At 48.7% G+C, this 13,856-nt stretch overlaps 1 protein-coding gene across 3 annotated transcripts in view; it reads right to left on the reverse strand.

The window, feature by feature from the left end:
* Window positions 1–525: 525 nt before the first annotated feature.
* Window positions 526–13,856, reverse strand: part of PHF8 (PHD finger protein 8) — a 34,630-nt gene continuing 21,299 nt past the window's right edge. For 2 of the 3 annotated variants that reach the window (XM_083419623.1, XM_083419625.1), the window contains 8 exons: window positions 13,206–13,378; window positions 12,271–12,356; window positions 11,141–11,274; window positions 7,378–7,649; window positions 6,202–6,297; window positions 4,438–4,547; window positions 3,074–3,446; window positions 526–2,184 (listed from right to left, as the gene is read on the reverse strand). In XM_083419623.1, coding sequence (XP_083275749.1) covers window positions 2,096–2,184; window positions 3,074–3,446; window positions 4,438–4,547; window positions 6,202–6,297; window positions 7,378–7,649; window positions 11,141–11,274; window positions 12,271–12,356; window positions 13,206–13,378 — 1,333 coding nt within the window. In that variant the 3' untranslated portion in view covers window positions 526–2,095. The remainder of the gene's footprint in view (window positions 2,185–3,073; window positions 3,447–4,437; window positions 4,548–6,201; window positions 6,298–7,377; window positions 7,650–11,140; window positions 11,275–12,270; window positions 12,357–13,205; window positions 13,379–13,856) is intronic. The other variant, XM_083419624.1, reaches the window with a different exon arrangement.

A 13,856-nucleotide genomic window follows, 5' to 3' on the forward strand; every position in this document is an offset into this window, starting at 1 on the left:
AGCTGCTAAAAATATTGTTTAATGGGATGGTTTTGCATGCTGCTACTTCGTGAACCCATCACATACTGAACAGGACAGCATCACTAGACTAGGCTTGATGTCATAGTGCCACTGGCCACAATCTGATCGGGTTGCTTGATAATGCAACTCGGGGCACTTGCAAAATGTCTTTCTTCTTCTTCCAAGATATGTAAAAAAAGAACTGCCGAAAAGGGAGATATTTTGAAGACACTGTTGAAAATGTTCACAAAAGAAATGGGGAGCAATTTCACATTAGCCCCAGTATTAAAGCCACCCAGCTGAAAATAATGTGCACAGGTGCCCTTCAAAACTGGCATGCCACCTATGCTTTGGAAGTGGTATCTCAACCTGAGTACTGTGTGAGATGCTGCCCTAAGTTTACACTGAAAGCCCAACTTCTTCAGAGCAAAGACTTTGTTGGAGAGAAGGGAGCTCACAGCAACCCACATGAAGGCTTTCGTTCCTGGAAAAAAAATCAGAAAAATGTGCCCCATATACGAGCCATGCTAAACCATCAAAGGTTTTATTCTAACCTTGAATATATATAAAAAAAAGTTTCAGCCTCGTTTGATTATTTTTTTTTAAAACACACATTTCTAGAGAGATGCCTAAAAAATAGAATTCAAACATTTACACAAAGCCTGCTGGAGTCTGGCATAAAAATATGGTACACAGCCATATAAACTGAGCCGTGCAGCTGGGTACAAATGTCTTTTTAAAGTCCTTGCTTAGGGGGCATGGTGCCCTCCCTGCCGCTGTGGGGGTCGGAAGTGGGGGGAGAGGAAGGGAGACTGCTTCATGCGAAGAATGTAAAAACAGACCCAGAAAAGTGGGGTGTGGAAGGGGAAATCAACAACAGAAGAGGAAGAACTGTGAAGCCTTACTGGAGACCCTCATGTCATAAAGGAAAACCTACCAGATCCATTACAGGGGAGATACTCTGAGGAACCCCATTGGATGTCGCTGGCGCTGGCCTGTATCACTTCTGACAAGGGGGGGAAGGGTTTGTGTGCTAGATTAAAAACAAAGCAGCAACAACAGTAAAACAACAGAACGCCCTTCACATAGATAACTGGGCAAGTCAGGGGAAGACACTAGTTTAGCCTTCCCCCAAAATGCTAATCTTGAATGTGCAGGGAGCTTATGATCTGGAAGGACACGAAAAACAACACCACCTGACTCCCACTCACACAATGAAGGTGACTTTACCAATGGCAGGTTTTGTGTGCATAAGCCAGGATGGCGACACTCTCGCTGCAGCTGGCTGGGTTTTTTGGAAATCAGATTATATCCAGCCTGCCCTCTCCTCAAACCCAAGTTCTTGAGAAGCAGCGCAGGAAAAAAATACCTTTGCATTTCCCCAGGGAGCTGTCCCTGTCCTGCTTTCGTGGGAGTTTGCTGAGCTGGCGGGTGATGCTCTGAAGCACAAATTGCCCCCCCCCCCCAAGATGTGTCTGAAAGGGGGTCAGACTTCTAGAAGACTGGGAAAGGAGAAGGGTTATCTGCTTTAAGTGAGGGCAATAAGCAGTTGCTTCCCTCTTTTTTTGGAGCGGGGGGAAGGAAGACTGTTAAAAAAAAAAAAGAAAATTAAAAGCACTGTGTGCCAGGATCTGCGTACAGCAACGAAAATGCAAAAGGTCGCTGGGAAGAAATGTCTAACCAATCTCCTTGTGTGCAATATGGCAGTGGGAGGGGGAGAATTCTACAGAGGTATAAGCCCCAAAATAGACAGAAAAGGAAGTGCAGCGGGTCGAGGTAGGGATGGAGAGTCGGTGGGCGTGATGAAGCCCCTCTGCGCCTCTGGCGGTGTCTGCCTCTTCAGGGGAAGGAAGCGTGGTTCAGCTCAACATCAGAGCGGCTGCCAATCTAGCCCAATGCTTCCAGTGGCAGGAGCAGCTCAGTCTTGGCCCTGATCCACATGACGGAGAGGTAGCACGGGGGGCTCATCCACACCCCATTGTCCCGGCAGCTCTCCTGAGGACACGAAGGCAGTGTCTCTGGGCCTCATCCGTGCCTCACTCATCCGCTGGTGCCCAAGGGGCGTGAGGTCTTGGAGCCAGTGCGAGGGTGGCACTCAGAGCAGCAGCTTGCCGTTACGGTGGATCTTCAGGATGCGTCCCAGCCGCTGCTTGGCTGTCGCTAAGCCCTTCTTGGGGCGTTTCCCTGAGAGGGGGGGAAATGGTTGAGTCAGGGATGAGGACAGCCAGAGGTCAACTTATCCAAACAAGATACACAACTTCTGCCTACTCTCCCGGTATGCCCCACGGAGGACCTTAAGGTCCATAAATAGCAACACCCTAGAGGTCTCGGGCCTTAAGGAAGTCAGATTAGCCTCAACCAGAGCCAGGGCCTTTTCAACACTGGCTCCGGCCTGGAGGAATGCTCTGTCTCATGAGACCAGGGTCCTGCGAGATCTGATTTCTTTCCGCAGGGCCTGTAAGACAGAGTTGTTCCGCCTGGCCTTTGGCTTGGAGCCAATTTGATCCCTTCCCCCTCTTTCCTTTTTCCTTTCTCCTTCTGTGATGGAACTCCTATTTGGGGACTTCCCTGGCTTTTTTCTGGCCCATGTAGGACCAGTCTGGAAAGTTAGCCTTGGTGAAGTCTTGACGTTTTCATCCCCAAAAAGTTTTTGATTTGAGTTTCCATTGAAATGAGGCTGTATTTTAATGTTTTAACGTATTTTAATCTTGTTTTTAAGTTGTATTTCAACCAATTTGTTTTTATATCGGGTGTTAGCTGCCCTGAGCCCGGTTTTGGCTGGGGAGGGCGGGGTATAAATAAAATTTATTACTATTATTATTATTATTATTATTATTATTATTGAAGTCCCATGGTGTCATGGTCCAAGAACCAGCCCAAAACACCTTGATGCCAGAGAAGGAAAAATCTTTCCCACTTGCTCATCGACACAGAAAGGAGTCCAGTGGGGTGGTGTTCAGGCAAGGACTGCTCTGGACTAAATGATTTTGGATTCCTAGAACACCCCCAGATCCTCCTCCTGTAATCTGCGCCAACAGCACCAGCCTCCCAAAGTCCACACACTCCAGCTTACCTTGCGCTGCCTGGGGACCTGGGGAGCCAGCTGAGGGGCGCCGCTGGGACAAGAAGACGCCAGGTGCCATGGGCGTGGAGCTGCGGTTCACCTGGGCCATGCCAAAGACGTTGGGCCGGGCGGTGTACTCGTGGTCCACCAGGCTGCCAGCAAACTGCTCCTGCTTGGGCTCTGGGGTGGGAGGAGTGGGCGCCAGAGTCGCTGCTCCAGGGTCCGGATCCTGCTGTGGCAGAGGCAGGTCTGGTTCCACTTCGGCTTCCAATGGTTCTGGGTCCGGTTCTGGTTCCGGTTCCGGCTCTGGTTCCGGGCTGGGTGGCTTGGGAGAGGGCAGCTTCTTTTTCACGAGTTTCCGTCGCTGCAACTTCTGGTGTTCCTTAAGACAGACAGAGAGAAAGCAACGAAGGAATTCCTTATTTAGAGCTCTAGTTGTGATCATGACCAGCCTTTCATTCATATATATATATATATATATATATATATGTATATATTAGTTTTTTAACATACCAGTTTCAACAATAATTAAACATACTTTTACATCTTATTCACTTTTTTTTGACTTCCATCAGTCCTGTCTGAAAATTTTCCAGTCTAATCGATTAGTATGCATTTCTTATTTTCCCTATTACATTTCAAACTCATAAACAATATCTCATCTTTTTCTACTTTGTAACACTTCATATATTTCTCCTTACAAAACTTCTTGTAGTTCTACTAGCGTAATTTGTTGATTACAATTGCTCTTCAGATAATTCATATACTTCTTCCAATCTTCCGTAAATCTCTGGATAATGGCCAGCCTTTCACAGGGTGCTGGAGGTGCCACCGGATGATGCCATCCTGATGTTGCTGGACTACAATGCCCATCATCCCTGACCACTGGCTAAGCTGGCTGGGGCTGATGGGACATATGCTGGCTTCTCCCTGGGATGGGAGCTCCAGGGCAGAGAATTCATAGCCCATCCCTGCTTTGGGTCGCTAAAGTTATCTATTAGCAGTGGCTGGGGATAATTCCAAAAATGGATTATTTTAAAGGGTTACACAAAGGTTACTTCTTTGGCCACAAACCCCACGAAGAATACTGAAATCTCTGTGAAATCTAATCCAAACACAAAGTACTAGAATAGGTGTAGCTCATGCAGATTGATTAGTCGCAACGTTGCTTTAAGAACCACTGACGAAAAGGCAATTAATGAATAAGTTAGCACACTGAAGGTCAGAAATATTCTACCAAACTCCAGCCCTACCCTGCCTGAAACATCCTGAGGCCTCTGAGTTCGTGAAGCAAAAGCCTCTCCGATGTCTTCAAAGACATCCCAGCATCTCTGTCCCTTCTTCCCACCTCCAAAGCAAGTCCAGCCACCTACCTGCTGAGCCAGTTTAGCTGCCGCAGCCGCCAAGCCCGTCTCGACAGATGCCACTCTGGTGCCCTCACGCACGGGGCGGTCTTGCTTGGGCAGTGTTGGGGTGACCCGGGCTGCAAGGAGGAAAAGAAATGTTGTTTGTGTTCCTGGTGGTATTCTGGACCTTGGGCTTAAAGGAAGAACAACACCCTTATCCTGTGCCAACTAAGAGAGACTTCAAAGGAGGAAAGAAATCACTCTTCCCTCTCCAAGTGGGAGCATGGAGAGGGACCCACAGGAATGGAAAATGCTACACAGACACAAACAGCGATCAGCACAACTTGCGGTGTTGCCCCAAAGCAAGAACGCCCCCTAGGAAATCACTGCGGGGCCAGAGATCTACCAGGAACACCCCGTGGTCTACCCCTACTAGTAGATCACGGGGTGTTCCTGGTAGATCTCTGCAGTGGAGTAGTGTGGGTTGTCAGCACCCGGGGCAAGGCAAGTAATTTGCGCCCCCTAACCCGGGACAAGGCAAGTAATTTGCGCCCCGCCCCCGCTGCACTGTCCCTCCCCCAGATAGTCCCTCCGCACCGCACCGCATGCCTGGCACCCCCCCTCCACAGTGGGCAGCGACCCAGCGGCTCGGATCGGATTCGCACAGCCAGCACTGCAGTGAGAGAGAGTGAGTGAGCCAGGTAGGGGCAGAGAGCTGCGAGTGCGCCCCCCCCAGATGTTGCGCCCGGTGCGGCCGGCCCCCCCTGCACCCCCCACGCTACGCCACTGGATCTCTGGCCCCACAGTGATCTCCTTCCTCCTTCCCCAAAAAAGCTGAACAACTCAACTTTGGCCTCCCCCCAAAAAGCTCAACAACTTTGGTCCATTTAGCAACAATGGGTAGATCACTGCGAGTTTTTTTATACTGTGAGTAGATCACAGTCTATTGGGAGTGGGACGTCCCTGCCCTAGGCCTTCTAGGAGATGCAGCTTTCAATCCAGGAGGAGCCACACCCAGGAATGGCAGGTCTATGCACATATGAGGAAAGGAAAGAGAAGGGAACAGCACGCACTGTGAATGGAGGGTGCCCTTCACTCTGGGTGCATTTCAGAGCCATGAAGTACAGCCCTCTCAACACGGCTTAAGAGGCGGTTTCTTTAAAAAACCCAAAACCTTTCTTTCTAAAAGAAAAAGCCCTTCTTCCTATCCATACAGCAAAGGCTGTGTGTGTGTTTTTTTGTGTTTGCGTTTTTGTTTTGTTTTCTGCCTTCACCAGAAAAGTCTCCCCAAACCAAGCAATCCTGAGAGGCCAGTCTCTTTTGCACTCCATGATGCTGCAGAATTGCAGAACGGGCTGCATTACTCAGCACAGATTTTTGTTGAAGTGCAGAAAACACAAAATATAGACCTCGAGGATTCCCATCCTTTGCACAAAGGAAAGCTGGCTTCTGCAACCTGCAAAGCATACAGAGCAAGCAAACGGCACACCTGCAACAAACCTGCACAATTTATTGGGCTAGTGATGTTCATGAGGAAGGCCAAGGGCCCAATGTGGGAGACAGAAGGCCCATCCCCAAATGCGAAAAACTTATTCATCAAATCCTCTCAACTCCACAGGCATTTCAGCCACCCGCTTTCAAACATATCTCTGGATCCACCAAGGCTAGAAGCTTGTTTAGCAACAAAATTATGAAGCAAATAAACTCAGGAGATTGCATTTGGTGCTCTTCCTGCCTCTGTGCAGCATCACGTTAATGCACCCGTCCCACTGACAGGAGATGGGCTCTTACCCTTGGGGCTCCAAGGCGCATCGTCTGTGCATTTCTTCTTCTTTGGTAGAGACTTCAAGGCTGGGTCATCTTCGTCCGATTCCAAGGAAGGGTAAACTACGGAAAGAGGGAATCAGGCAGGACCGAGTTCTATACAGGGACTTTAATAATAATAATAATAATAATAATAATAATAATAATTTATTATTTATACCCTGCCCATCTGGCTGGGCTTCCCCAGCCACTCTGGGCAGCTTCCAAAAAATATTAAAATACTGTAATACATCAAACATTAAAAGCTTCCCTAAACAGGGCTGCCTTCAGATGTCTTCAGTTACAAAAAACTGGTAAGCAGTGTTTAGCCCACATCTTCACAATCAGACCAAACATTTAAAAAACAAAATGCTGGAATTGCTGAGTGGCGTTAAACTGTGAGATTGCTACCAATAAATCTTCTACAGGAATTGTCTGAAATTCACAGAACCAGAGACCAGGAAGGACACCTCCAATCCTGCTCTCCAGCTGCGCAAGGGGGGGGGGGGGCAAGGGCCAAACCAGAAAAGGTGTCACAGTGGGGGATTTCGGTGCTGCTAGGCCAGTCTACTCTTGCTCTCTCTCTCTCTCTCTCTCTGCCCCCCGCCCCATAGGGAGGAGGGGCACAGGCATGCAGCCACTGAGCTCGGGCAGCTGAGCCCGGCCCCAATGATAGCTGCCAGCCTTGGGGTAGTAGCGGCACAAACAGGGAGACAGCAGCAGGCAGTGTTATCGCCCTTTGGCCCCTGCTCTGGGGGAAAGTGCTGCTTACCCAGACAAAGGCCAAATGACAGTGAACAGACCAAAGCCGCGTGACACTTCAGCAGTCACCTGGGAACCTTTTGCACCTTTTGGAGGCCAAGCGCAATATACGGCTCCTTTAGAGTATAAGGATCCGGCCTGATTATGGGTCTACAGATTGGCTGCTTCCTTTAAAGCAGGGCTGGTGAAACCCGGTGGCCCTCCAGATGTGGCTGGACTCCAAGTCCCATCAGCCCCAGCCAGGAGGGCCAGTGCTCAGGGTGATGGGAGTTGTAGTCCTGCAATCCCTGGAGGGTCCCAGCCCTTGTCTGGACCTCATTCTCTCCCCCCCTTTCCCTGCCACTCTCTGCCTGCCCTGTTACTGCAGAGCAAAGCCCCTCGTCTCAGACAGGGCATCCTTACTGTACTCAGCATCCTTGAAGCAGGCGCCCAGGCTCTCTTGCTCGTCCATGCTGGCCTCTTCCTCGCTGTCGGTGCTGTGATGGGCCGGGCGCTTGATGGGCCTCTTTCCTGAGTGCTGAGTGCCGGAGGCTCCCGCAGAGCCGCGTTCGTGCCCCGCTGTCAGCCAGGCTTGCAAGCTGGAGGCCCCTGGCGAGGACGAGGACGACTGGAGGTTGGCCATGCACAGCATGCCCTGGATGGCTTCCTGAGTGCTGGGGGAGGCAGGTGCATCACTGCGGGGGGGGGGGGGGACACAAAAGAGGCACACGGCATCAGCCACAACAGCCCACATCGTACTGCCGACCGAGCCCCCGACTTGGCAGCAAAGCTGAGCGTCCGCAAGCAGGGGTTCAAGCATAATCCATGTTTATTTAGACAAAATAAGTAAAGGTGTGCCCCAAGACAAGCTGTAGAAATCCAGCAAACAGGCATCATTTCTCTTATTTTGAGAAACGTATTGTGCACTTCGTATGTACAGTGGACGCTCAGTTTGCGAATGTGATCCGTGTGGGATGCACGTTCACAACCCGCGTCTGCGCACACGCGGGTTGCGATTCAGCCCTTCTGCGCATGCGCAAAGCGCATTTTAGCACTTCTGCACATGCGCGACCGCCAAAACCCAGAAGTAACCCATTCTGGTACTTCCAGGTTTCGGTGGTCCGGAACCCGAAAAAACACAACCTGAAGCAGTTGTAACCCGAGGTATGACTGTATTTGCCAAATTTATTCTGGGTTTTTCTAGCTTTGGGGAGGAGGAACAGCCATGAACTTCTGCAGGGCCCCTGGACTGCTGGAAATCATATTTGCCTCCTGGCAGGCCAGAGGCATCACCCAGACTCCCTCAAGCACCCCTTTGCCTCCAGGAAGGGAGAGGACTGAAATTTCATATTTTAAAAAAAGAAAACCACATTAAATTATTTTAAAGGTGATTTACTTTTATTTTAAATTGCACTGTTTCAACATTTTTTCAACCTTTTAGTGTGGCAGCAGCTACACTTTGGACCTCCCTGCCTCGGGACACCAGGCAGAGACCTTCTCTGTATCCTTTTCAGCACCTGCTAAAAACATTTCTATTTAGGAAAGCCCATCTAGATGTGTAAGTCTTGACATGTTTTAAGCTCTTTTACAGTTAATCTTAATTATTTTTGAATGCTCTTAATGGTTTAAAACTTTTTTATAGATAATCTTATTATTCCTTGTAAACTGACTATACTAAAGCAGTATATGTATTTTGTTAAATAATTAAAAAAATGTTATGTTTGCTGCCCTAAGCTCCTTTGGAAGGAGGGATGGGATAAAAATGTATTACATAAATTAAATAAAATGAAATAAAAAGTTGAAATTTTCTTCTGGACCACTGACCAATGCTACACTCTGAGCTTCTTTGGACCCGCAGAATACATACGCAGCTCTTACTGGAGAAAGAGGGAGGGAGGACCAATCATAGATGAAAGGGGACCCTAGTGCTAGACGTGTCTGTTTGCATTTCTTAGTACAGAAAGTATTGATCTGATGTGTAGAGATCTTTCCTATTCTAATTAATTCAAGAGGGTTCTAGAAGCTTCTCTGCGAGAAAGAAACAAGCAGAAGGTTCATGATGTTTGGGTTATTCCTTCAGAGAAGCCGAGTACAGCTGGCTAAAACTGGTTCTATTATCTCTTTCTGACAAGGTCATGCTGACTATAATAATAAAGCCAGAGGAGCCTGGCTCTCTCTTTCTATCTCTTTTCCTTTCTGGCCTGGTGTTCTGTACATAGTACGCTTAGTGTTAAGGTTTAGACTTCTTATAAATTACTGTAAGTTTAAGTTAAGTCTGCTGCAACTGGATTCCTTATGAACAGTGCCAACCCTGAATGTGTTGGATTTGTGACCATGATGCTCATTTGCCTTCAGTAATAATAAATAATAATAATAATAATAATAATAATAATAATAATAATAATAATTTATTTATATCCCGCCCTCCCTAGCCGAAGCCGGGCTCAGGGTAGCTAACAACAGTAAAAGTAACACAGTTTATATAAAATCACAATCAATTAATTGAAATACATTCTAAAATCAATTCATTCTAAAATCAATTCATAATCAAATTAATGGCAACCATTGGGCTAGAGTTCTGTGAGGATTACCAAAGGAGGGGGTCAGGCTGTGCCCTGGCCAAAGGCCTGGTGGAACAGCTCTGTCTTGCAGGCCCTGCAGAAAGATGCCAAGTCCCGCAGGGCCCTAGTCTCTTGTGACAGAGCGTTCCACCAGTAGCAGTAAAGCTCTGCTGGATGAAATACAATTGCCTCTGGTCTATTTTTGAGGGAATTCTGCAATGTGTTTAAGTTTTTACTCTGCTAACTGTACGTTGGAGAACTGCTCTGGATCAATACTGAGTAGAAATCCATGACAAGAGAACGTGGGAGAAGGACATAAAGGAGGCTGCTGGGTCCAGGCCAAGGAGCCATCTAGTCTGGCATTCTTTCCCCCCAGGGGCCAACCAGATGCCCGTGGGAAACCAGCGAGCAGAACAGGAGCAGAAGAGCCCCCTCCCCCGGCCCCCTGTGGTTTCCAGCAACTGGGATTCAGAAGCATTGCTGCAGAGATAAGAGACCAGTCATTCTGGCTAGGAGCCATCGATGGCCCTCTTCTGTTTCTCCTCCACCTCCTCCTCCTCCTCCTCCTCCATGAATTTGTTTAATCCTCTTTTAAAGCCATCCAAGTTGGGCCATGGCTGCCTTTGTGCTGCATGAAGAAGCCTGTTTTATGCTCTCCAGTAGACGGAGGGCATGGCCATACTGGCATTGTGATCAGACACAGGGAAACCAATACAGTGGTACCTCGGGTTAAGAACTTAATTCGTTCTGGAGGTCCGTTCTTAACCTGAAACTGTTCTTAACCTGAAGCACCACTTTAGCTAATGGGGCCTCCCACTGCCACTGCGTCACCACCACACGATTTCTGTTCTCATCCTGAAGCAAAGTTCTTAACCCGAGGTACTATTTCTGGGTTAGCGGAGTCTGTAACCTGAAGCATCTGTAACCTGAGGTACCACTGTACTGAGCAGGGAGGACCTAGGTGTGAAAGTGATGGATGGGCAGGTTACCTCTCCTATACACCTGGCCCCACACATGGCAATTACAACATGAAACCGGAGGTTTGGGAGTGGTGCCCCTCTAGCTTTTCCTCCTCTGCCTCTTCCTCTCCTTGGTGACTGACTTCCTGCCTCCCACATTTGAGAGCAGGTCTTTCTCAGCCTGGCACCCTCCAGGTGCTTCCAACTAGAACCCCCATCAGCCTTTGGCAGGACAGCCATTTTGGCAAAGTGGAGGGGACAGGACACCCCAAGGGGGCTGCTTGGGTGACGCATGTACGCAAGACAACACCTCAGTTTTGAAGAGGGTAGGAGAAGAAATGCGCTCTCAGATGTGGGGCTCCTTTTTCAGCCCATGGGTGGCAGTTCCTTCTAGGCAACCAGCCAGGGTCCTCATGCCAGTATGTGGACGGTATGGCTGGGGAGGGAGGTGTGGCCAGGCAGAGAGCGGCCTGGAGGCTCCCCACCTAAAAGGAAGGGAGAAAGCGCCTCTTTCTTTTGCTCTTATAAGAAGAGAGCCCCCTCCAGCACTTCTGGACAAACCACCTGCTGCAGAGAAGGGAAGAGCGCCCTGAGACCTTCCCATGGGCAGGTCTGTCCAGAGGCCCCAAGAGCAGTACCTGAGGCCCACCAGCGGCTGCTTCTCACCTGAGCTCGTCATAGTCTGCACCGCCCACCTGCCGGCTGGCCTTGAGCAGGTCCAGGATCCCGGCGGCGCTGCTGCTGCCCTCCAGCTGGTCATCGCCAGAGGCGTCCTCCTCTTCTTCTGTGGTGTAGTCCTCCTGAGAATGGAACAAATTGCAGAGAGCCTCAGGTGGCAATTCACCTATTAAGTTTATATCCTGCTTCTTTGTGCACTGTGTCCAATAGCAGCAGAGGCAGAGCCCTCTTTCCCACCCTCCTTAAGAGGAACCTGAGCAGCCAGGCTGCAAGAGTGGAGGAAATAGTCACACAAGCGCACAGGAACTGGTCTGCATCCCACAAAACCTAGTAAAGGGAGCAGTGGCTTGTTCCCCTGGAGGTTGAAGCCCAGTGTTGAGGGACAGAGAAGGAGCCTCAGGAGAACTCATGGTTTTTCTGCTGCTCGTCGCTATTGGAGGAGGAAAATGATTCAGAAAGAGGGTGACTGATGCCTGTCCCAGAGCATCAGTCTTCAGAAAAGGGAAGTGGCCACATTTCAGACTAAGCTTCTCTCCACTTAGGAGGTACAAAAAGAAGGTTATTAAAAACACACACTTTGCACACTTCCCCACTGATCTAGGCATTCTTTTTACCTACACAGCTTGGAATAATAATAAAGGCACATTTCAAAAAACAATAAAAGCACATTTTTAATGTTTGATGTCTTCCTGTGTTTTAATTTGTTGGAAGCTGCTCAGAGTGGCTGGGCGAACCCAGTCAGATGGGTGGCATAAACAAACAAACAAACAAACAAAACTAATAATAATAATAATAATAATAATAATAATAATAATAATAATAAATGAAAACAAGAGCAAATGTGTGAATCTTGCTGGGGCCTGCCCCCTTCAACTCCAGAAAAATCCCTGAAATGGCAATCCTGACCTGAACTGCTAATGATTAAGTGGCATAAGAATGCCTTAAAATCAACAAACAAACAAACGTGCTGCTTACTTCCCTGGAGCAGCCATGGGGAGGCCACGGCCCTCCAGATGTCAGGCTCAAATTTCCAGGGAGATCGTAACCTAAATGAAACCTCATTTCTGCTATCAAGCTCCCGGCAGCGCAACACTCCTGAAGTCACGAGCCCAACTTACCTCAATGTCGAACTCTACTTCCCCTGGCTCTCGCACTCTGTTTGGGTCGGAGCAGGGCTTGGCTCGTGGCAACTTCCGGGGAAATTCTTGAAGCAAAAGACAGCAAATGTTCAATTAACAGTTGGACACAAAGGAGTAGGAATTGGGGGCTGTGACAGAAGCATACCAGCATCTGCAAGGGAAGGGGCTACTATTGCATAGACCCACCAGATGATTGCAGTGCAACACCTGTGATCTGGGAGGGGGCAGGGACCAAGCAGGTACGGGATCGGGCTGCCAGGTTGTCATTTAGCCAGGCAGAGACTTTGGAAATTCCACGATATTGCTGCTAATAATGCCTGAAGCAGCAGTTGAGCAGGAAGGGGGGTGAGATGTAGCCCCTTTGGAAGATGAATATGACAAAGAGGAGGGCAGAGCTTGTTCAACAAGCCACTGAAGATGAGTGACAGGAAAAGTTCCTTGAAAGCAGGAAGCAGAGAAGGGCAAACTCTATAGAGTTGTGCAATTCCACAGAAGCACAAAAAGAATCAAGAATGTGAAATGCTCCCAATTCTTTAAACTTTAATGTTAATTTTGTTCCTTAAAAGCAAGCTCCTAGACCTTATACTCATGCCTGCCAAGAAATGCTTGTAACTGTGTACAAAAGTGCTTGTTAAATCTCAGAAGTTATCCCCGTATGCTTTTTGATGAGAGGTCAAGATGGACCTCTTGTTTTCCCTCCTCCTGCAATGCTCACTTGTGCTGCTGCTTTGCTAAGCTGATCATTGTTGCTTTTGCAGATTTTTTTATTTTAACTGTGATGTTTTTCTAACCCACCCGGGGCCATTTGGTGGAGGGTGGGCTATAGCGCCAATAGAATTAAATGGGTGTTTTCCCAACCCGAGAGAGTCATGACAGGCAGAGAGACAGAAACGGGGGGGGGGGGTGAGACATACTGGGCAGCCTCTTGTGCAACACCAGGCTCCTCCTCTCCCTGCGCGGTGTCTCATCGATCTGCAGGTCCTCCTCAGAGTCCATATCGGGAGCTTCAGCATCAGATGGGCTGCGGGGAACTTGTGCCAGTGCCCCTTTATGGCTCCGGCTGCGTTCAGAGGCCTTGATTTTCCTGCTAGGAGAAAACATTACGACTGGTCAGGCACGTGCCTCTCATGGCCCTGATCCAACAGCTGCTGTACACAGCTCGGTACTGTTTTGGGTGCCCCATACCATTTTCACTGTACAAATATCTGTACATGATGAAAATCTGCCTTTACAGTTAATTGTTGGCTCGGCCCTAATGGAGGAGCCATGTAGGAGGGGAAAGAACACTGGGTTGTATCCAATGTTAGCTGTGTCCATCATTATCAATGGTCTAAAGGTAAAGGGACCCCTGACCATTAGGTCCAGTCGTGGACGACTCTGGGGTTGTGGTGCTCCTCTCGCTTTACTGTCCAATGGAGCCGACGTTTGTCTGCAGACAGTTTTTCCGGGTCATGTGGCCAGCATGACTAAGCCGCTTCTGGCGAACCAGAGCAGAGCACGGAAACGCCGTTTACCTTCAGGCCAGAGTGGTACCTATTTATCTACTTGCACTTTGACATGCTTTC

This window comes from Podarcis tiliguerta, assembly GCF_965153285.1.
Source record: "Podarcis tiliguerta genome assembly, chromosome: 17".
Taxonomy (NCBI): domain Eukaryota; kingdom Metazoa; phylum Chordata; class Lepidosauria; order Squamata; family Lacertidae; genus Podarcis; species Podarcis tiliguerta.